Here is a 24919-nt window from a genome sequence, read left to right as displayed (position 1 = left end):
CATATTGACCTGCATGTCGATAAACCAATTTCAGTGTGGGTATTAACTTTCTCTTTTCACCAAATTACCACTGGAAGACACTGCCTTTCAATCTGAACTTAAAATGATATGCAGTATCTTGATCAAGTCTTGACTAACTTTTGACGTCAAATTGATATCAAGGTGCCCGCTGGGAAGGTTTCCACCCAACAGCGAAGGTTTAATTGCAACAGAATTCTTGAATTAAAGACTTGTTTAAAAGACCTTCAAACTGCAACTGACATGAAAGAAACCCCAGTGTATTTAGTCTAATGTTATATAGCATTAACTTTCAGTTTCTATAAATAATAAACTAATAAAAGCCAACATCATCAGAGTGTCACTATTATCACTGAAGTCTGGTTTAGAAATGATTGACTGCTGATATGGGTTCTAGAGAGCAAGATGGTGGATAATGGCAAAAACTGTATCAAGCTCATCCGATCCAAGATCAGGTCAAAAGGTCAATGGTACGCTGATGAAGGCTTTCAAGCACTCTGGATTGATAACCTGTGTTTAAGCTGTCGGTTTCTCTCCGTCTCCACCCCTGCTCGTTGATAAATGTTTCCTTACGGGGATTAGACAGCTCTGCACTTTAATTTCACACGTGAACACATCTACAGGAGACGGGAGATGCAGAGAGCAGGATACAGGATGAGGAGAGAGAAAGAAATGGTGTGAAAGAAGAACGATAGAAACAATGACAAAGGGTGTGGCCTGAAAAAAAATGATTAGAGGAAGTGGAAGCACTGGAAGAGGGGAAGCGGAAAAAAGAAGATTGAAGAGTGAGTCTCACTAAAACATGCAGGGTCACATTTCAAAATCAATCACAAGAGCAGGCGAAAAAATATATTTTTTTATTTCATGCATACATATTACTATTAGGTTGTTTTTTATATTTATTGCCCATATCTATTTTTTATCTTTATTGCGTAAGTATTAATTTTTAGTTATTTTTATATTTACTAGATACATATATATATATTAATGTTCATCACATAGCTCATTAAGTCAATTTATACCTAATGCATGTATATTTTAATATATTATATTAATTTTTATGTATTTATTGCATTTAAATGTATATTTAATTATTTTATATTCATAACATAATTTTACCATTTAAAAATACTACAAAATACTAGTATAAAAATGGCAATACAATGATTAATTTTTATTTTTTTAATTATTTTTTTGTAAAATCAGCATAAATTAAAGGCATTACATTACCAAATAGTATCATGATACATAAATACACTTTATCTTTAACAATTTTTTACATTCTCATTTTATTGTACTGGTACTGATATTGTATTGGTAATGAGAATGATATTTATTTGCAAATGAGCTTATTTGTCATTAAATGTTACAATACAAGGCTTACATTTGTATGAATAAAATACAATTATGTAATGAATAAAAATAATTTATATTTTTCTTTCCATTGATTTTGGGGTGAAATATGACCTGGACATGTTACTGACAGGTTTTATGAGATTCACATAGAAACGCAATAAGAGATGAGAGAGAAAAATGAGGCTTAAAGAATCATGCTAAGATAGCGATTCCCTGGAGTCTCTCGTCTGAAGGGACACGTGAGATTACTGAAGCTGAGAATTGCTCTGTCTCTCTCTCTCTCTTTCTCAAACACACTTGAGGGAGAGATGTCATAGAGGATAGCGGCCAATCCAGCATACTAAAGATGGCAAATGATGAAATCTCAAGTCCCAGAAGAGCACCTGACATTAAAGTTTTAAACAATAGCAGCTGTCAATCAGCTGAGAGGAGTGATAAAGAAGGTGAGGAAAGGTGAGAGGTGAGCTTTGACATTCACAAGCCATTTTACTTCTACAGTGGCTACGTTTACATGCACAACATTTGTTTCAGTCGGACTGAATTCATTCCGATTGATGAATCTGAATGCAGTGTTTACATGAGCGCTTACCATGTGATGGGGGTTGATGTGCGCGTTTATATGTCACAAGCTTCAAATCGGAATGTATTTTCTGACATGCGCACACTGCACGAATATACAGTTTCCCGCTGTTTGCGCATAATAACCATTCTCCAACATTCTTTATTTGACTTAATAGTTATCCACTTCTGTTCATAATTTGGAGACAATGAGCATATGAACCGTTGTGCCGTGCTGCTTATATTTATCACACAGTAAAAATGCCCAAAACCAGTCATCTGTGGATGAGAATCCGAAACAACAAAGACTGTTGGAAGGTTGTCCAGCTCCACTTCACAGACGCCGAGTGAAAGGAGAATTTTAGAATGACGGGACACTCATTTATTCAACACTTTATTCAACAGGAAGAACAGCTCGTTCATCACATCATAACGCTATTTCAACGTCATTGCACATGCGCAGTCCTTTCGGTCTCGTTTTTCAATCCGATCAAGCGTTTACATGTTCTCTCGATCGGATTAGAAAAGGAATAAACCACCCCTTTCATTCAGATCGAGCTCAATCGGATCGATTAAGGTGGGCTTTTCAGTCCGATTGAGCCGTCAATCCGATTACTAATGAATTATTTGGTTGCATGTAAACGTAGCCAGTGTAGCATATTTTTGAGAGAAAAAAAATGATATAGAAAGAAAGACTAAATTGAAACATTTTTTTAAAATGACCTGGAAATTCATTTCACTTCCAGCTTACCTTTCTTCAAATCGATCTTCATTTTCTTCCCAGGCTTTTTGCCGATCGTGTTAACCAGCGCAGCGAGGGCTGGGGTCGTTTTTGGGGCGGGGCTCTCGCTACGATCTTTGAGGATGGGTGATGCGCTGACGGGAGGAGAAGGCGTATCTCTGTGATGATTTGATTCAACAGGGGAGTGTCTTGCAGGGCGAAGCTCCTCCTCCTTTAGGGGCGGGGTCTGTGAGACAGGGGGCTCTGGGGACGGAGTCGCCGCTTTACTCGGGATGAGTTTATGGACCAAGAAAGGACTCTTGACTTTAGGGACCACAGCGGTTGGTTCAGCGCTGTTGAAAAGCTGACCGATGAGGCTCTTTTCGTAACGGAGCTTGTTGGCAACAGGAAGTACCTCCAAGCGTACGGCCGAAGACGACATGGCTTGGCGAAACACCTCCTGGGACCTGAAACATCAAGAGCGACACCTTGTCTTATTGTTCTGTAATGCACATTTGTAGATCACATGAATATAAAGACATCCCTTCGGTCCTTCAAAGATTCAGAAGAGCTCTAGACTTAACAGCCTCCTTAATTAGCACCATTCAAGAGCTTTTTCGCTCAAGAACTTCCAGTGGGAATCACTTCTCAACATTTCCATCGTTTTACATGACTCCCTGGAATTGACCCTGTCATTATAGACTGGTGTGATTATGTTAAAATAATAAGATTAGCAAGGTGGTGCATTACACAATTCATGTTGCATTAAATGTTTTGAGGAAACTTTTCGGAGTTCAGTTAAGGACAATGTAAAGGAGAAGAAAAATTGACTGCAGTCTTTCTACTTTTCTACTTCAAAACCTTTAACTCTCATGCCCATTACTCTAACTCTTCCTCTAATAGTGCCACTTCGTTTAATCTGTCACCCTTTTGATGACTGTCCAATACCGTTAGTGCCACTTAATAGGGCAATTCCACACTCGTGGCAAGAAAAGATAATTTTCTTTTGTTGTGTTAAAGTTATAGCACTGAAACTCTGCAAGAGAGGAAAAGATGGATGGATGGATGGATGGATGGATGGATGGATGGATGGATGGATGGATGGATGGATGGATGGATGGATGGATGGATGGATGGATGGATGGATGGATGGATGGATGGATGGATGGATGGATGGATGGATGGATGGATGGATGGATGGATGGATGGATGGATGGATGGATGGATGGATGGATGGATGGATGGATGGATGGATGGATGGATGGATGGATGGATGGATGGATGGATGGATGGATGGATGGATGGATGGATGAGATAGATAGATAGATAGATAGATAGATAGATAGATAGATAGATAAAAGGTTTGCATGCTATGAGCGAGAAGGATAGACAACAATTGCATGAAAGTGAAAATAACACAAAAGATGGATAATGAAGAAGGGAATGAAGTAGGGAGAGAGAGAGCGGGTGGATGATTAGGAATCCACCTGACAACAATGAAAGTGTGACAGATGAAAGAGTCAGACACTCACTGAGCGAAGGACTTGTCTATTAACTCGATGTCATTGATCTGCACAATGCACTCATCCTCTTGAAAGATCCTCTCTCGTTCAGAGCGGCTGTTCTCCTCGATGGATCGGATATGCAGACCCAGAGTCCTGAAGACACATGCACAAACAGATGTAAGACAGAAGGGCATCATTTGAGAAGATATTAGTTGTATTTAAGTATCCGAATTCCAACTGAAAATGACTCGTATGGAACCTCTGTACTTTCCTGAGTTACCCAAATGAGTTATTCCATTACATACAAAACAAAACAAAACAATTTTTTTTATTAAATAAAAATACAACAGAAATATTCAAAACTGGAGACATTTATTAAGCAAGGTGTTTCACCCGCTTATAAAACACACAAAAAATACAATGAATGAATGAATGAATGAATGAATGAATGAATGAATGAATGAATATGAAAATGAAATGGAATGAAATGATTAAAAACACGGTATTTACCAGGGAAAGTGTAGGATAATCTCATCTGGTAAAATATGGAGTGACACACGAGGAACAGGGATTTAATTATTTTTACTGTTTGTTTTTTTAATGATTTTAATGAAAAATATCAATCACATTCCAGGAACTTTCTCTGAATTGTCTCTCAATATTACAAGAACAGACTTCTCTAGTCAACCATTCCATTACTACTGGGAAAATTAAGTAAATACAGGATTTAATTTGCTGTTACTTCCTTTACGGTTTCCTTTGAGACTCACACTACCCAAAGAGTAGTTCACCAGGTCATCGGACAGGTTTGACCACCTACAGAGAGAGGGTCTATTTCCATCCGGAGCTCAACAGGGCGCACAGGCCCCAACAACAGGAAACATGTCACCGTCCACCCCGGGAGGACTTCCTGTAATGCAGCACGTGTGTGTCCTTGTCCTGAGCACTTAACTTTTGACCTGTTCATGCAGTCTGAAAGAGCCATTCACCTAGCTACTTCCTGAAAGTGTGTGAGTGTGTGATTATGGGTGAATATGAATGGGAATCTGCTGATTAACAATACTGAAATTAAGTAATGCACGCATGTCCTAGATAGTATTTAATACTATTTATTATACAATACACAATATTTATGTAATATTATCTGAATTTTACATGAATTTTTTTTTTATTTTGTATGCGTTACATGTTGTCAATCCTTTAAATCTCATGTTGCTAGATTGTCAACTATAAAAGTTTTTCTCTAAACTACTACTTCTAGTCTATAGTCGATTAAGAGTCAAAGCATGAGGATCGAAGAGCAGAATTTCTACAACCGTGCAGCTCATAGCGGTCCATTATCATGAGAATGTGTAAAACACCATGAGTGTGTGTGTATGTTTGTGTGGGTGTTTGGTCCTGGTAAACCCTGGTAAACCCTACATTATAACCCTACAAAATGTCCCCACAAAGATGGCAACATCCGAAATCCTTGTCCTTGTGGGAATAATTTTCTGTCCCCATGAGGAAAACAGCTTAAAAATCATACTAATGAAGTGTTTTGAAAATGTAAAAATGCAGAAAGTTTTCTGTGATGGGTAGGGTTAGTGTAAGGGGATAGAATTTACAGATTGTACAGTATAAAAACCATTATGTCTATGCAGAGTCCCCACAAAGATAGTGAACCTGTGTGTGTGTGTGTGTGTGTGTGTGTGTGTGTGTGTGTGTGTGTGTGTGTGTGTGTGTGTGTGTGTGTGTGTGTGTGTGTGTGTGTGTGTGTGTGTGTGTGTGTGTGTGTGTGTGTGTGTGTGTTTTACCTTCCACTCAGTGAGGAACAGTATGATATGACTTTGATTCCCAGAGGCCCGAGGTCTCCAGAAATCTTCACCTTCCGTGTGAGACTGCTACAGTTGGGAAACACAGTGGTGCCAGAGGTTAGTTGTTAAATGTTTCTTGCCAGAAAAAAGAAACCAACTTCAACAAACTGAAAAATACATTTTGGAAGTGGAAACTCTCAGTGGAACGCAATTACATTAGCAGAACAACAGTCACATGTCAAAATGACAAGCCCAAAAACCATTACGGTAGGAACTGTCTTGGATATCAATGGAGTGCTCCCCCTGTCACCTGCATCATTTCCTCAGGTCGAGAGCTCTTGAAAAGTGTGTTGCAATGTAGCATTCAATCACACTCCTCTGATTGTGCACTTACATTGTACAAATAGAATACACTAGATTTTCACATATACTAGGATGGATGGATGGATGGATGGATGGATGGATGGATGGATGGATGGATGGATGGATGGATGGATGGATGGATGGATGGATGGATGGATGGATGGATGGATGGATGGATGGATGGATGGATGGATGGATGGATGGATGGATGGATGGATGGATGGATGGATGGATGGATGGATGGATGGATGGATGGATGGATGGATGGATGGATGGATGGATGGATGTGGCGTCAGTCCATCTATTGCTGTTTTCCATGTTCGTGGAGTAAGTATGTAAATAAGTTTAAACAGATTTTAAAAAAAAGAGGGTGCTGGTGTTTCGTATGGCATGCGTTCGGCCAATCAACACGTACATTTACATCACTGGTAGTTGCTATTGTGCTGGGTTAGACCCTACTCTGAAGTAGGAGTTCATTTATCCCCAGTTCCTGAGGTGTGAATACAGCAAAAAGCAGACACCTTCCGCTAATAGTTATAGGAACTATAAAAACGTTCCTCCGGTGCAAAAATGTGACCATACGGAAACACACATTTAACCTCTAAACAAAACAAAACAGTTTTAATGGCACAGGCATTTGAAGGTAGCTTATACCCCCTCTACTTGAAGTTTGGTACTGTCACTGTATTGCAATAAAGCACACTAAGGCCGTGTGTCCACCAAAGCATTTTTTCTGGCTAAAAACGCTAAGCGCTCTGCTGAAAATGCCTAGCTTTGGGCGCTTGAGAGCGTTTTGGCAGCGCAGCATTTTTTCCAGTTGAGACACTTTGCTTGTTATGATACGGAATATCCGCGAAAGTGTTACTAGTATCTCATTTCACACAGATTTTGTTTCTGTGTTGATTCTATATTAAAATCTCGATACAATATAACGTATTTTCTCTGGTTCTTGTTTTAAATGATTTTGTTCCGTTATTATGCTTGTTGTCGTCATCTGTTGACGTTGTAGAAGCAGAATGTGGCGGTTGGTCAGTGTGGTATTAGTCCCGCCCCTCCTCCACTGTGATTGGACGGTTGGGTAAAAAGTGACAGTGATGAGCGCAGCGTTTTACCCAAAGTTGAACATTCTTCAACTCTTGGCGACCTATTAAAAACGCAGAGCGCTCAGCGCTTCAGTGTAAAAAAAAAAAAACGCTCAGCGCCTCGTTACGCTCATAGTGTTTTAAAAATGCGGTGCTCCCATTGAAAACAATTGAAAAAATACGCCAGCCACCTGAAAAATGCTTTGGTGGACACACAAAAATTATATGAAAGGGACATTTGCGATGCATTGGACCAGCATCTATGTACTTGCAGTAGAGAACGTTTCTGGCCTACAGCAGCCAGAGCATTTAAGACACACAAACAAAAAAGCAAAAGTATTCACCATCTACTTTGTACTCTTGTCGACACACGCACGCAGCAAATCCATTTGCTGTTTATGTCCTGCGGGACGACATTAATGACCAAACAAATGAGCCGAAAGCCAGCGGAGTCACTGCCATTCAGTGTGTCTGAGATGAGAGCTGGAGGCAAAGGTGTCTACCTGCATCTCTCATCACAATAAAGACAGAACAGAGGAAAGGAGAGGAAGAGAGAGGAGAGGAAGAGAGAGGAGGATGTCAACTCTTCCATCTTTGTCAAAAAAAGGCTTTTCTGGAAGATTCAGGCAAGCAAGACGATCACAGTTATTCACTAACTGAAATGTTTTATCATTTTTTATATATATATATGCACTACAGTTCAAATGTTTGGGGTCAATAAGAGTTTTTTAATGATTTTGAATTTTATATTTAACAAAGCTGCATTTATTTGATCAAAAATACAAAAAAAACTAATATTGTGAAATATTATTACAATTTAAAACAACTGGTTTCTATTGTAATATATTTTAAAATGTAATTTATTCCTATGATGGCAATGCAGATTTTTCAGCAAACGTTAGTCTCACATGATCCTTCAGAAATCAGGCTAATATGCTATTATTTCGTGCTCAAGAAACATTTCTTATTATTATCAATGTTGAAACCAGTTAAAATATTTGTAAAAATCATGATGCATTGTTAATTCAAGATTCTCAAATGAATAGAATGTTAAAAGGAACAACATTTATATGAAAAAGAAATCTTTTGCAACATTTTAAATGTCACTTTTGATTAATTTAATGCCAATTTTCTGTATATAACTAATAAATAATTACATTAATTCTGCACAGAAGCACATATCCTTAAACATAAACATTTTGCTGTTATATCTAAATTTTAGATCTACTGGCCCCTAAAGTCATGTGAAAAACTGGTCAAATGGAACATTCTTGTCTAAGTGGGCACCAGAATAAACTACCATGTGACTTATACCATGTGATCATGTGACTGATAATGTAGTTACAGACACATCTGCTAAATGATGATACAAACTCAACCAACAACTGAGATTAGGAAACATTCTTCAACACAGTCCATTACCACAGAAATAAAACCTCCTCTCCATTCATTTGCATTATTCCCAAAATAAAAAACCCCTCTGCCAATTTGCATGTGCCCAGTGTGGCGCAGAGCATCCATGAATTTACATGAATAAAAACTGAGACTGGCAGCAGCTCATCAAACAGATACAGAGCTTATTACTGCTCACACACCACAACAGCCAAACACACAGAGTGCGCAGAGAAAGTGTCAGAGAGGGGAAATCATTTTCTCTATTCCTGTGTTTCAAGATAAAAGAGAAAAATACTTTATGAAATACTTCCATTCCACAATTCCATAAATTATCTGAAAAAGAAATATGAGAACAATTTCACATTTGAATCACACAGCCTCAGAAACTCATGCCACACTACTTGTCTTTGTCACTGTCTAGCTGAATGTTTATAGTTTATATTTTTTTTTTTTTCTTAAATTTGAATAAACTCTTAAATTATATTACAAACTTACAAAATATCCCATAAACTTACATTGAGTGATGGGTTTCAAAGTATGTCTAGAAAGAAACTAGAACTTTCTGTCACTGTTATTTATGTGGTTGCTTTGGCCAAACCATGTGTAAAACACAATAAAACTTAATAAATTACCTAATTTGATGCAAAAAAAAAACAAACAAAAAAACAAAAGCGGCTGTTAAGTACAGACTATTCCATTATATTTTCCACAGTTTCTGTCCATTAGAAATGTGGAAAGACACATTTCCAAATATGTTGGCTGAAAGACCAATCCTTTAATTTGCGTCAAATTAAATGTCATCTTATGCAACTTTACCCAGTGCTTTCACCCAGTGGTCGGCAACTGTTCATGTCCAGCCGAAAATAATAATGACATTAATATGAAGACTAAAACCTCAAAGTTTAATATTAACTATTAGGCAGGAAGGGGAAATGCTTTTATCTCACAGAATACACAGAGAACTTAAATAAGCTATCTTATTAAAACTTGATTGAATCCCAGATGGACCTCAGGGGCTTCAGCTGAGGTGATGTGGTACTGTAAACCGCTTCAATGTTTAATGAGCTGTAAAAGTGTGTGTGTGTGTGTGTATCAGTAATGCTGATTGACAGAGGCACTGAAGAGAGGCGAGAGATAAACTTCATCCCTCTCTCAGGGAGAAGAGATGAGGTCACATGACCTGTGATAAGAGGCACTGGTGATGCAAGTCTCCTATTCTGTGACTATGGCAACAAGTGTACATATTAATGACGATATACACACATAAGCTCTAGTGCTACTATGAAATACTGAATCTGTGTCCTGTGTTTTCATTATTTTCGCTTGAAAAGGATTTCAATAAGAAAAGCTACTTCTAGATAAGCATTAAAAAGGTTGTTTAAAAAAAGAATAAGCGCATGACATGTATTCTGACTTTAAACAGAATTTGTCTGACATATTACAGTATACGGCTCAATGCTTGTATAGGTGCTTTACTAGGCTTAAACGTGTGATTTTAAAAAACAAGACTCTTTTAAAATAAATATAAACAATAATATTGTGTGCATTTAGAAATAAAATATTGGTTATCGTATTGGTCGATCACAGTGTTAAAGTTGATTATTAATACTGTATATATAATAAGCATATATTTATGCATTCAGATAAATATAAATATTTATAAATAAATATATTTAAATAAATGTGTCCAAAATAAAAGTAACTACTTTGTATTTACGCATATTTATATTTATTTAAATACATAAAATGTATAAAGTAATTATTAGGGCTGGGAAAAAGTTAATCGCGATTAATCGCATCCAAAATAAAAGTTTGTGTTTGCATAATATATATGTGTGTGTACTGTGTATAATTATTTTGTATATATAAATACACACATATGCATGTATTTATTTTAGAAATATGTGCATGTATATACTGTATATACATTTATACATAATTTATATTATATATAAATATAAATAATTTATATATAAATAAATAGAAATCTTAAATATATACATGCATATGTGTGTATTTATATTATACAAAATAATTATACACGGTACACACACATATATTATGCAAACACAAACTTTTATTTTGGATGCGATTAATCGCGGTTAACTTTTTCCCAGCCCTAGTAATTATATTAAAAAAATAAATCAAATTAAACGGTATGTACCTATTTGTTTAAATAGATATAAATATGTATTTTAAAAAAATGCATAAATGAAATGTAAATCATTTTATTTTAAAAATATGTGACTGTTTAAATATTTAAATAAATATAAATATTTAGAAATAAATGTATATCAATAAAATGTATTTAAATAAATAGATCCAAATTTATATATATATATATATATATATATATATATATATATATATATATATATATATTTTTTTTTTTTTTTTTTTTTAAATGAATAAAATAATTAAATATATATAATAATGTGGCAACCGTAAGCAAAGACATGATGTCTAAAACACATTAGGGCCACAAAACCACACACTGAAACAACCTTAATCTGATAACAAAGAACTTTCACAAAACAAAGACCCAAATTAATCTCCGGTCAGAGAGCTCGTACTAATCACTGAATTAATATGATTTCAACCCTCAATTATGAATGTAGAAACACAATCATACACTATATGCAGTACAAGCATACATAAAGTCCCTCACCTTAAGCTGACTTGTCCAGTCCTAAAGTTTGGGACGTCCACCTTGGGTTTGTCCATGGCTCCTCCCTTCACAGTCGTTGCATGACCGACTCCCTGTCAACACAAAAATACACTTATGGTGACTTCAGTTTCCAAAACAACGACACCAAGCTTCAATGTTCCCTCCTGAGCAGGATGCCAAAGTGAATAAAAAGTTTGCCATTGGAAAAACTGCAAGTGCGTCCTTTCCGTCTATCTCTGTCGGTCTGATCTCATCCACTGTTTTCCTTTCATTTTTTTAAGCGATTAATATCTCATCTGGGGACAGTGATCAAAACAGATGAAATGCAAATGAATAGAAAACATACACAAAGACGAGGAAAAACAAAATGATGCACCATTAAAGGGAATGTCCACTTTCCTCACTGTGGAGCCGTGGCTAATGGTGGTCCAGAACACACCCTGTAATCCACTCAAGGCACACACACAAACACATGGGACCCCCCTCCTCACGGGATGCATCAAACACACAAAAAGTGACCTAGATTATCTGAGTAGAGAACGATTATCCCCCCGCTAGGCCACATGCTCCTGAGGGCCACAGGGGCAGCACAAGCAGTGGGCTATTGTTAATGTGCATCTCCCATCTTTATTGAGTGCACACTGTTCACATGAGGACGACAACAGAGATACAGGGAGTTTAATGGAGAGACGGTTGGTTGACATAACCTTTCTGGAAAGGGAAAGCAGAAACATTAACAAAAAAATGACTATAGTGACGTTTTGAACATTGGCGATAATCAAAAAAATAGGATCATTGAAGGATCATGTGACTGGCTATTGTATTGGATGATTACATTTAAAACAAAATATCAGTTATAGTTATCATCAAATCTGTATCAGTGGTTGTAACAGCAACCATTGTTTCTTGTAACTGATTAGCTGTAAAATATTCGTTTTTTTATTATCAGGTGATCAGTAGCAACTGATTATGCAGCCTTAAACTTTCTAAACATCAATAGATCCATTTCTTACACACAAAAATGTATAATATATTCTTGATTATACAAAGCTGAACGTAGATACAAAAGGCTAACAGTGTGCATAGGCAAACACTTGAAAATGTCTGAAAATAAATAAATAAATAAATAAATAAATAAATAAAGTGAAATTGGCCAAATTTATGAAAGATTGGTCAAAAACGTGAGAAGTGTTTCAAACATGGCAGCCAGGTGAAAATATTTGCCTTAAATGGACTTTGAATAATTCGCAGAACTGTTCAGATGATAAAAAAAAAAAAAAGACTAAATAGAACAACAAGGAAAAAAAACGACTGTAATGTGAGGATTCTGCTGATATGTTTACGACCTAAATAGGCTTGAAGTAAACACAGTAAAACATTCATGGTCAGATGCATCAGCCGAGGAAGCAGAGTCTATATTAAATATGTGTGTCCTTGGCTCTCGGGGTGCGCGGTCTGTTTGTGTTTACATAAGACTTATGAGCAGTGGGTACTGGGTAAACTCTTGGGAATACAGTAATTGAATAAATGTCAAAGCCTAATGAGAAAGTTTGTAAGAGATTGTGTGGGGATCTGCATCACAAATGTGTTTCTCTACGACCTTTGAGTCCATCTCATCCATCCATCTAGAGCTGACTGAGATATTACAACAGCAAAGCCTGATCATCAATCTGCTGTACATAATAACTTAGCATAAGTGCTAACATAAGACATTTATATACAATGAGTAGGGGTAGGGGGGTGGGATCGATTCTTAGATGCATCGCGATGCGGACGTGGACGAATCTGAATCGATTCACAAATTTCAAAAACAAAAAACTTTTTTTTTCTAATAACGTAATATTGACGGAATGCAAAAGACGGAACTCTAAAGCGAACGTGTAGTACGCGGACAGTCTGTGGCGTGCACATAACAGAGAAGCGCACATAACAGAGATGCATGATGGCTGAGCGCCAAATTTGAACAGCACCCTCTTCGTTAAAAGCTAACGCATGGAAAATTGGCGATTTCATTGTGACCTATTTAGTATTTTTTGTGTGAGAGTTGCTTTCTGTATTGTTTAGTTTTCACATCAATATGATGATGATGTTGATTATTAATGTTGTATTTATATTTATTTTTTTATTGATATTGATTTATTGATGCACTAACTGTCTGGCACTTTTAAATTTCGTTGTACAGGTTACAATGACAATAAAGGACTATACTATACTATACTATACTATACTATACTATACTATGATGGACAGACAGACAGACAGACGGAAGGAAGGAAGGAAGGAAGGAAGGAAGGAAGGAAGGAAGGAAGGAAGGAAGGAAGGAAGGAAGGAAGGAAGGAAGGAAGGAAGGAAGGAAGGAAGGAAGGAAGGAAGGAAGGAAGGAAGGAAGGAAGGAAGGAAGGAAGGAAGGAAGGAAGGAAGGAAGGAAGGAAGGAAGGAAGGAAGGACAGATGGACGGACAGACAGACAGACAGACAGACAGAATGAATGAATGAATGAATGAATGAATGAATGAATGAATGAATGAATGAATGAATGAATGAATGAATGAATGAATGAATGAATGAATGAAGGAAGGAAGGAAGGAAGGAAGGAAGGAAGGAAGGAAGGAAGGAAGGAAGGACAGATGGACGGACAGATGGACGGACAGATGGACGGACAGATGGACGGACAGATGGACGGACAGACAGACAGAATGAAGGATGGAAGGCAGGAAGGAAGGAAGGAAGGACAGAAGGAAGGAAGTAATACAGAAGGAAGGACAGATGGACAGACAGAAGGAAGGAAGGAAGGAAGGAAGGAAGGAAGGAAGGAAGGAAGGAAGGAAGGAAGGAAGGAAGGAAGGACAGATGGACGGACAGACAGACAGACAGAATGAATGAAGGAAGGAAGGAAGGAAGGAAGGACAGATGGACGGACAGACAGACAGAATGAAGGATGGAAGGCAGGAAGGAAGGAAGGACAGAAGGAAGGAAGTAATACAGAAGGAAGGACAGATGGACAGACAGACAGAAGGAAGGAAGGAAGGATGGAAGGAAGGAAGGAAGGAAGGAAGGAAGGAAGGAAGGAAGGAAGGAAGGAAGGAAGGAAGGAAGGAAGGAAGGAAGGAAGGAAGGACCAAACAAACAAATGGCAAACGAACAAAAAATAAAACCAAGAATTAACCAACCAATTAATTAAATTAATTAAAAAAAAAAAAAACAATGAGAGGAAGAAAGAAAGAAACAAACAAACAAGCAAAGAACAAACCAACCAACAAATAAACGATTAACAGAACAAAAACTAAATGAAAAGATAAAGAAACTAACAAAAACAGACAGCCACACTTGAATTAAGGAGCAGATTCTTCAGCATTGTCCCCACATCACAGCACTGTATGAAAATCAATTGAAGGTCCCAGGTGTTTATGAGAGCGCCGGCCATAATTACACATCTCATGTTCATGTGTATGTGTGTTCAACCTCCTCAACACATCTGATAATCATCTTGTCTTCAGTCTAAAACATGATTGACAAAACCAAGCAGAGAATCCCGGCCCCGTCTCATAATTACCCAGTTCTCAGAGCACAGCCCCGCACAGAGAAACTCCTCAAATCATTTATAGGTGTGCCATGCTTCAGTGGAGGTGACCGCCGGCTGTGAGCGAGAGCTCCTGGGACGGATGATAAGGGACCGGGAGAGCTTCAGGGTTCCCCGTCTCTGCTGTAATGTGAGTTCAGAGTTCCTCCAGGTACTTTTCAAAAAGGACTTCCATTAGATCAGAAACTACACAAGTGGGACATTCTGTTCCTGGATCAGATGGTCTCGGAACAACATTCCTATTCAGCAATCATTACCTAACCTTACTCCTAAAATAAATAAGGTTCATAAGGATATTACTCAAGATTCAAAACATAATCCTAAAATCTGGTCTGGTTAAGAACAGATGCTGTTCCAGGAACATGTGATTTTACACAAGCACAACATGCTCCTGAATCAACAACACTGAGCCTGGAACAACACTGATATAAATCCATGGAGATTTCCCTTAGATTTCACTATAATACTCTTAATTACCAAGCATTGTGCCCTGATTTTTGAGCAATGCCGTTTTTAAAACGGACTACAAAACAACATCCCACATCAAAATTGAATTGCAAGGTGATCTATTCACAAATTGTCAAGAGTGCTTGTAATAAAATTTCATTCTAATACAGTTGTTGTTTAAGCCAAGGCATGTTTCCATAACACATTAACAAAACATTTTATTTGACATTATAGACATTAATAACACTAATAACAATACAATTACAAATTATTAATAATTACATTAATATTATTAATACAATTATAGTCTTTAGGTCCGAAAATGAAAATCAATGAAAATTTAAAGCAGCTTCAAACACTGAAAAAAAATGTCAATATCATTTATGTATGGTCCACAAGAGAAATATTAAGATAAATTAAGATGGTTGTTTTACCGTTATCAGCATTGAGATAGATTGATCTCATCATGTCTGAGAGAATTAATGCTGAGTGCAGCGTCAGATGCCAAAAGCTCGTCAGTTTTTGCTTTCACGTTTTAGGTAATAATTGACTGTAGTTTGAGACTCCTTCACCGACATAACTCTTGTGCAAAGTTTGCGAATTGTGCGCATGATATCCACAGGCTCGTCCTTTAGATGAAAGATTTCTATGCATTGTGACATTTTTCATAATCGCCAACTCCAACTTTGCTCGCAAAAAGATTCTCATTTCCCGCCATAAAACGAAGTAAATTAATGATCAAATAAGTAAACTATTGCAAAATGCTTCAGTTTTTAAATATATTCAAATAGAAAGCAGTTGTTTTAAATTGTAATAATATTTCATAATATTACTGTTTTACAGTATTATTGATCAAATAAAAGCAAATAAATCTTACGGACCCCAAAATTGTGAACGGTAGTGTACATTTTCTAAGATACTGTTTGAAACTGACACATGCATCTATCCACCTTATTTTGCAATGTGGACGCAAGTTTTTTGTGTGAATGTGTGAGACATCTGATTCAACGGGCATAGTTCAAATGACTCTGTACACAATTGGATAGTCCTTCAACCAATCAGACCAACGATCCGGGTGACGTACTTCACAGCGAAAACTCCAGGCAGGAAACGTGCCAACAAACTTGTTGGTTTGTAGCATTGATCAGCGGGTGATCGAGTGATTTTTGCAGGTTGTGCAAAACAAAAAACATGAAAGTGAGTGGTGTTTACACCCACTCGAGCGATTTGTTTGCTAAACTAAAGAAGCCATTAGGCATCGTCGAGAGGTTAAAAGGACTTGGACTGGGTTAAACCCGCCAATAGCGCGCCAGGTGAATGAGCCAGTTTGTGATTGGTCCCTGCAAATTTGTAACGGAAGCAGGATAGAAACATTTACAGGTTTCCAGCCTGAGATGCAGGGCGAAATCAAATCGCCGGCAGATCGGGCTGGGTTTACCCAGTCTAGAATTTTTGGTCAATCACAAGAAAAATCATTCCTATCATCGGGTTAAGATGGCCTCTGACTACAGGAGCTGATTGATTGATATGAATGTTGATCCAGGAACACTATACCAGTGGCGGCTGCTGGTCTTTCAAAAGGGGGAAGCTCATTTTCAGCCTACTGTCCATTTATTTATACGTAAATTCTACGTTCCTTTTCAAGTCGTACCATCTAGGCGTCTTTTCCAGTGACTTGACCAGTGTCCTCTCAATGGCCAGCAGAGTTAAATATAATTGTATAAATGTAATAATATAATAAAGTATAATAATACTACTAATAATATATATATTTTTAATTATTTTAATAATTATTTTTTTAATTATTATTACTAATAATAATATAAAAAATATAATAAGTAATAATATAATAAAGGTATAAATGTATAATTCTGTGAAATGTATTATGAAAATTGGCTAGCAATTTCGACAAGCAAATACCAAGAAATAGGTTGCAGCAGTTTGTCTTTCGACTACACTTGAAAAATCCGCGATGGGACTGAGCTCGAATAGCTTCTGCAACTTTTTATTGTATGAAATCACTGTCAATCAAAAGGAGATGCAGCCTTTCGACAGACCCTCCAATCATCACGCAGAAGCCCGGAGTCCGGGCCAGCCCACTCCCCATTCACCCCCAGAGACGCTGAGCATCCGTGGGCGGGACATAATCACAGCATTTATCCAATGACCGTCTAGTTTCGAAGCACTGAAAAAAAATGTTCAAAGCAGCGCCATTGAAGTCAATGGACGCTGGGCTTCAACAGGGAAATGCACTGTGACGCTACGGGAATGTATGAGAAGGAAATCGAGTAAGCCGACCCAACGTTTTCTAACGCATTTTTGTATAGTCAATAAAATGTTAACACAATAGTACATATTTGACCATTAAAGGTCCCGTATTATGCCCCTTTTCACAAGATGTAAAATAAGTCTTTGATGTCTCCAGAGTGTGTATGTGAAGTTTCAGCTCAAAATACCCAACAGATCATTTTTTACAGCATGTTTAAATTGTCATTTATTGGGGCTCAGAAAAACACGCTGTTTTAGTTTGTGCCCTTTAAATGCAAATAAGCTGCTGCTGGACGACCCAGGGGGCGGAGCTTCATGAGTCTCTCAGGACAATTTCATCTCACGGAATGATGATAATATCAGAAACTCTCAGTAACGGTGTTCAGTTCGAGTCGGACAATAATGCCTACAGAGTCAGAGTGCTGTATAGAGATGGAACAGGTATGGTTTAGTAGTTTAATTACGGTTATCATAACGTATTTGTCATCTGCTTGTATGTATCCATTATTTATTAATAGCCTACAAGTCTGCTGTCTGAATGATGATCAAACATATACTGATGAGTTTAATAAAGTTTATTGTACATCACACAAAAGATGAAGCGTCAGTTTTACTTCAGAAAATCACCGTAAGAGCTGAGTAAACACAGTAAGTTATAAGAAGTGCGCAAGACATAAACGCACATAAATCGCACATAAACGAATTTCGGTAGAGATGAGGAAGCATTTCTGTGGGCGGAGGTTAGTCAAAAAACGGTTTTAATGACGTCATTAAAGAAGGAAGTAGAGCACATGTGTCAAACTCCAGTCCTGGAGGGCCACTATCCTGCAGAGTTTATCTCCAACCAGCTCCAAAAACACCTGCCTGGAAGTTTCTAGTAATCCTGAAGACCTTGATTAGCTGGATCAGGCGTGTTTAATTAGGGTTGAAGCCAAACTCTGCAGGGTTGTGGCCCTCCAGGAACTGAGTTTGACACCCCTGAAGTAGAGGGATGTAGTCCAAACGGGCCGTTCGATGTAGTCGACTTCTGTTAAATAAAATATCTCGCTTGGCATTGAACTTTGAGCTTTATAATTTTACAGATGTTATTTATGCTCTAACAACAACATTACACACTAACTAAAGTTTGAAACATGGGATCACGAAGAACAGGACCTTTAATTTTTTGACATTATAGGGGAAGCCGAGCCCGAGCTTCCCTTGCAGTCTTAAAGAAATCCCCACTGCACTATACATGTATATGAATGAAGCCTTATTGGAATCTGGAACTAAAGTCGCCAAGATTCTTCAGAGTGCTGAAGAAGTTCTCCAGGAGGAAGAGGAATCTGCAGCGGTGGCACTGACAGAAGCAGATATTTATTTGAGTGTAGAGAGAATACGCACATATTTATGAATCCTCTCTGTCTCAAAAGTGCTGTGGTTGATGCATTAGTGGTACTCACCCTGTCATTGAGGAGTGCACTGCAATGATTACTGTCACTCCGAGCAATCTGGGACGGATGCGTGCGAGTGTCTGCGCGAGCTGTAATTTTGCAGACCTTATGAATCCTTAACAATAGCCGCGCACATTCTTTTCCCGTTTGATGCTAATATTTTAGAGACATTGGACAGTTTTATGTATGTAGTCCTGATACACTCAGCAGTTTCCCAAGAGACTGAAAGTGGTACAATTTAGTAAATGTCACACTCAGAATTAAAATATACTGTGTTAGCTTTCTGTGTGAGTCTGAAGCACTGAGAGTTCATACAGCAAAATCCTAAACGTGGTTCACTCATTCTCAAACTTACATTACTGCTAAAAAGTTTCTGGAAGTAAAAAAAAAAAAAAAAATTGTTTAACTATGCTCACCAAAGCTGCCTTTATTTGATCAAAAAATGCAGTAAAAATAGTAATATTGTGAAATATTATTACAATTTAAAATAACTTTTTTTATATTTTAAAATGTAATTTATTCCTGTGATGGCAAAGCGTTATTACTCCAGTCTTCAGTGTCACATGATCCTTCAGAAATCATTCTAATATGCAGATTTTCTGCTCAAGAAACATTTCTTATTATTATCAATGTTGAAAACTATGATATTTTATTTTTAGGATTCTTTGATGCATAGAAAGTTCAAAAGAACAGAATTTACTTGAAATAAAAATCATTTGTAACATAATAAATGTCACTTGAATTTCTGAAGTATTTTGAAGTATTAATTTCTTTCAGAAACAAACAAAAAAAAAAAAATCACAAAAAAATGTGTGCTGTTTGTCTGCTAGAATCTGAAAAGCAAACACTGCTATTAATGTGAGAGCAAAAAGAGCTGGTTAATAGATGACCTCAAAGGAAGGGAATGAAAGAGAGATATATAGAGAGAGTAAAAGCATTGTTGATGAAAACAATATTGGAAGAGAGTAAGATAACAATGGTTGCGGAGCTAAAAGGCAAAACTTAAGCACAAATACAATATGACCATGGACGTTGACTGTGACAGTGAAATTCCAGCAAACAAGGACAGGTTAAATACATAAGACCACCAGCACTACAAAAAGAAAAGTAGTCTTGCATTACGTCCTCCAAAAGCTCAATACAAATGCGGCCTTCATTTTCTTTAACAACTGAAAAAAAAGAAAGCTGACGCTTTCCCAGACACTCCTATCGGACATGAGTAGGTGATGTGTGTTCACTCACGGTTGACTGGGGTCTGCTGATGTCCTCACGGTCCAATGAAATGACATCCAGGTTCGGGGCGAGGGCGGGGTCACTGCTGCTCCGCACGGACAGAGGGGTGGCTGATGGGAAAAAAACAAAGAATATTGTTAGAAATCTAAAATAGAAACCCACTGCATTTGCAAATCTAGGTTCATTGTAAAACAATGATCTAGACCTTAAAAAAGTACTGTGGCGATACCATGGTACATGATAGTATCATTGAGATTATTTTTATATTATATATTATATTATAGTTTTGTTAATATTTTGAATTCGATTTTGTTTTCAATTTTATTTTAGTTAAAGTCTTAGCAATTTTGTTGTTTTTGTCATTTTTATTATATAGTATATAGTTTTTTATTAAGTTTTAGTTTATTTAATTTTTAGTTACTTTAGTACTTCAACTTTAAATAAAACTATTGCCTTGGCAACTAGCTGAAATAAATTATGTTTTATATGTTACATTTTTTCTTTTCTTTTTTTCAGTGAATGTTTATTTATTTCAAGTAATGAAAATGTGTATTTTTTCATGTATTTTTTATTTTTTTGGTAGTTTCTATGTACTTTCATTGTACTAGGATAGTAAAAGTCATGGTAAAAGACAGTCAGAGATATAATGAATTTGTATGCATACATAAAAAGTGAAGCAATATATGATCATTTTGAGCCAGTTCCCATTTTGTGGCATTTTTTTGTTATTTTATTTATTTGATGTATTTATGTATATATTTACCTATGTATTTAGTTATGCTTGTGCACTCATTCATTAGTTTTTTTTTAAACAAACTACATAAAATAAGTCATTTTGAGCAGTTATTTTTGCTCATTATTTAGTTTTATTTTGTTCAGACAGACAAGCACAGATCAAACACTAGCAAGTTGAACATTACCTAGAGTGTTTCTGTTTCTTTTCAGACACACATTGGATCAAATAAACACAATTAAAATCACACTAAACTCACCACATGAAAGCACAACAATACAGTCTCACGCAACACAAACTGAAAGACATCTGAGTGAGTCAGAGCAGCTTTCCATACACAGACTCATCAGTCCTGCGAAGCGTCTCCCATCACACGCATTTGTCTGGTTTCCATAACAGGGACAACAGCCAAACGCTGGAGCCATCGCTAGACTCAGCAGAAACGGCTACGGGAACAGGATGCTAGATCCATCAAAAACAGCCCTGTCTTTTACAGGAACAAAATAAAACTCGCTGGAAAAATGCAGTGAGGGAGTTTTATATCAGGACTATCCAACAGAATGTCCTTGGCCTCCATTCTGAAGAGGTTCTCCAAGACCTTCTGAGATAAGGCCGGAGACACTGTGACATCTCAAGGATCTGAAGTACACAAATGTGTTGAACGTTGGCAAGGTCAAAATTCTTAAACCTTTCTGCTGAAGAAAGGAGCTAAATCGTGGGAAACCGTGTTTTCTACTACAAGGAAACTAGTACCATGTATACATACTAACATGAGAAATATAAGAGATACACTAAGCTACAAAAAAAAAAGACTGATTCAGAAACAGTAACTTCATTAATGAGCACATTAGCATACAAGCATCTACATTAACATAACAACGGGTTAGCAGTCTTGAGCAATTTCACCCACACTAATGAATGACAGTTTGTACTATATGAGGTTAATTCACACTGCATGCTGTTCGCCTAGATTTGCATACAAGTGCTCTTTCACATGTGCAAAAGAAAAAGTTACACAGATTCACACATAAATTTGATTTTACCTTCGGTTCTTCATTTATATAGTTAAATTTAGTTAGTTTTGTGCCAGATAAACACTGCTCTGTAAAAGCATGTATCTTCTGTTACATAAGTAAAAAGATATTGCCTCATTCAAATGTTGTGCATGCATGCAAAGTTCATGCAGTGCAGTTACATAAATTAAGTGCTTGTCGTGCAGTTACTTAAATTTTTTGGGCAATATACTTTACATACATACATATATATATATATATATATATATATACACACGCATATACACATATATAAAAGGTCACACATATACATGTATATGATATAAATAAATTCTAACCTAAAAACATAATTAACTGCACTACAAGCTCTTAATTTATGTCTGTCTGTCTCTGTGTGTGTGTGTGTGTGTGTGTGTGTGTGTGTGTGTGTGTGTGTGTGTGTGTGTGTGTGTGTGTGTGTGTGTGTGTGTGTGTGTGTGTGTGTGTATACAAGTTTGTGGTCAGTGAGATTAGATTTTTTTTTTTTTCTCAGAAAAGATGCATTAAACTGATCAAGGGTGACAGTAAAGACATTCATAATGTTACAAACGATTTAAAATAAATGCTGTTCTTTTGAACTTTCTAAAATATATATATCACTGTTTCCACAAAATGATTAAGCAGCACAACTTTTTTCAACAATAGTAATAATAAGAAATGTTTCTTGCACAGCAAATCCCCATATTAGAATGATTTCTTGCATCACATTACATTTTAAGATATATTCAATAAGAACATTTTTTAAATTGTAATGATATTTTACAATATTACTGTTTTGATCAGCCTTAATGAGCTTACCGACCACACTTTTATGGCTTGTAGCATATCAAAGTAGTTTTAAAGTAGCTTCCTGAAGACTGCCAAAGACCTAAATATCTTGCATGTGGTGATAGAATAGAATACTGAGTATTCCCAGCCACAATCAACAGAAAGAGCAAGTCTGACCCTGAAAAAAGATCAAGATTAAAAAAAAAGAACAAAAACAACTCAAGCACAGAGCTTGAAAAAGTTATCATTTTCCCTGGTCAAACACAGACACTTCCATCAGCAAAGACTGCTCATATCTTCAGTCTGCAACTAGAAATAAATCAAAAAGGCCTTTTAGTATGATCACACTAGCACAGAAACTCTGATTCGGGTGAAGCTGGTGTGTTCTGGCAGTCATTAACACAGACTCTTTGACTCACAGCCATTTTAATAAGGTACTGGAACCAGAAGCAAGCTATAACATCTTCTTTAGTCTGCTTTAGAAGCTACTTCATTAAGAAAACCGTTGGTATTCCTTTCTGGGCTAATATTTCAACTCATCAGGGCCATCTTCAAATGCATCACTGACCTATTGAACTGTACTTCTCTGTATTTCAATGGCAATGTGCATATGAGACAGATAAGGCCAATGAAAGAGACCTAGACAGAAACCCAGACTCTTTTGAGGCCTGTCTTACCTCAGAGCTTAGAAAGTTTAGATAAATGTGCAAGTATCCTTTGTGCTTGAGTGGACCTACATGCTGACAGATGGTGTAGATATTTTATTTTAAGAGTTTTGTTTGCTTCCTGTGTATGCCACCTTAGAGTAACTCATTTATATACACCGAAAGACCTCCAACATCAGCCAGGTTCTCCACTAACTACACCCTGATGACTCTCAGACCTTCGTGATGTTTACAAATTCTCATAGAGGAGTTACATCTGCGCAATGTCTAGATCTCCTCAAACCTGCAGAACCTGGTGGAGCTCGGCTCTATTTTCTCCAGCCTCAAGGTTAATCGTCAAAAGAAACGCTTGTGCAAACTAATTTTAGGCGTTAATTTCGGTTTTACGCCCCTTGAAATAACAGAAGTAAGAATGTGTGGGAAATCTGTCAAGACCACAGCGATTTAAGGTAAAACCTTTAATTATTGGCTATTCTTCTCACACAGGAGTGGAACAACCCTTCTAGTGGTTTCATCCTCCAGGAAAAGTACAACATTCAGAATGTGCTTTGAATATGTCTTTTCAGCTGAATAAATAAGAGGCGATCCCACAATACGGGTAATAGGGCTGAAAATCAAGAGAATTTGAGTATGAAAATATTAAACTATTAATAGACTAAAGGTTAGACATACACAAACCTCAAGCTACTTTTCATCAGTTTTCATTACAAGTGTTTGCCTTCCATAAATAATAATAAAAAAAAGTGCAATGTTTTAAGTATTATAGTCGTTTTCCTTAAAAAATTGTATGATTAAAAATTAAAAGCAGAATCAGGAGTCAATTAAAAGAAATGTTTGCTTTCCAAAAATAACATAAAAATTAAATAACCAAACTTGACTTCCCAAAAAAAACTAAAAATTAAAAGCATGTTACATTTTTAGTAACCGCATTGTTTGCCTCACAAAAAAAAATAAAAAAAAATAACTATAAATAATCTTAATTAGCAGCGGTTACAGAGATACAGAAATTATGCACTCACATCTGGCGCGTCTATATAGTGGCCAAGATTGTGTGCAGGGGAACTATGGGGGAATCCAGAGTCTGGATTTCATCAACGCAATATATTTACGATGGAAATTCCCCATTCTGAATAATGTGCTGTGTTTGAATCGAGATACTTCTGTCAAACGTGTTATCGGCGTAAAAATCTACATAAAGGTCAAGTGAAAAGTCTCAATTTTTACTGCAAGCTCCCAGATAGCTTCCCACTCAACTACAATCGCTTAGCGTTATAAAAGT

The 24919-nt window shown here is 36.7% G+C and overlaps 1 protein-coding gene across 3 annotated transcripts in view; it reads right to left on the bottom strand.

Annotated features, from left to right (window-relative positions):
* Positions 1 to 24919, bottom strand: part of pard3ba (par-3 family cell polarity regulator beta a) — a 166906-nt gene that overhangs the window by 92052 nt on the left and 49935 nt on the right. For 2 of the 3 annotated variants that reach the window (XM_079856494.1, XM_079856496.1), the window contains exons 4-8: positions 20432 to 20532; positions 11463 to 11554; positions 5955 to 6041; positions 4186 to 4311; positions 2684 to 3120 (exon numbers count right to left, since the gene is read on the bottom strand). In XM_079856494.1, the coding sequence (XP_079712620.1) occupies positions 2684 to 3120; positions 4186 to 4311; positions 5955 to 6041; positions 11463 to 11554; positions 20432 to 20532 (843 nt within the window). The remainder of the gene's footprint in view (positions 1 to 2683; positions 3121 to 4185; positions 4312 to 5954; positions 6042 to 11462; positions 11555 to 20431; positions 20533 to 24919) is intronic. The other variant, XM_079856495.1, reaches the window with a different exon arrangement.

Source organism: Squalius cephalus (genome assembly GCF_949319135.1).
Source record: "Squalius cephalus genome assembly, chromosome: 2".
Taxonomy (NCBI): Eukaryota; Metazoa; Chordata; class Actinopteri; order Cypriniformes; family Leuciscidae; genus Squalius; species Squalius cephalus.
The sequence above is the reverse complement of the archived record's forward strand: the minus strand, read 5'-3'. Positions and strand labels throughout refer to the sequence as shown.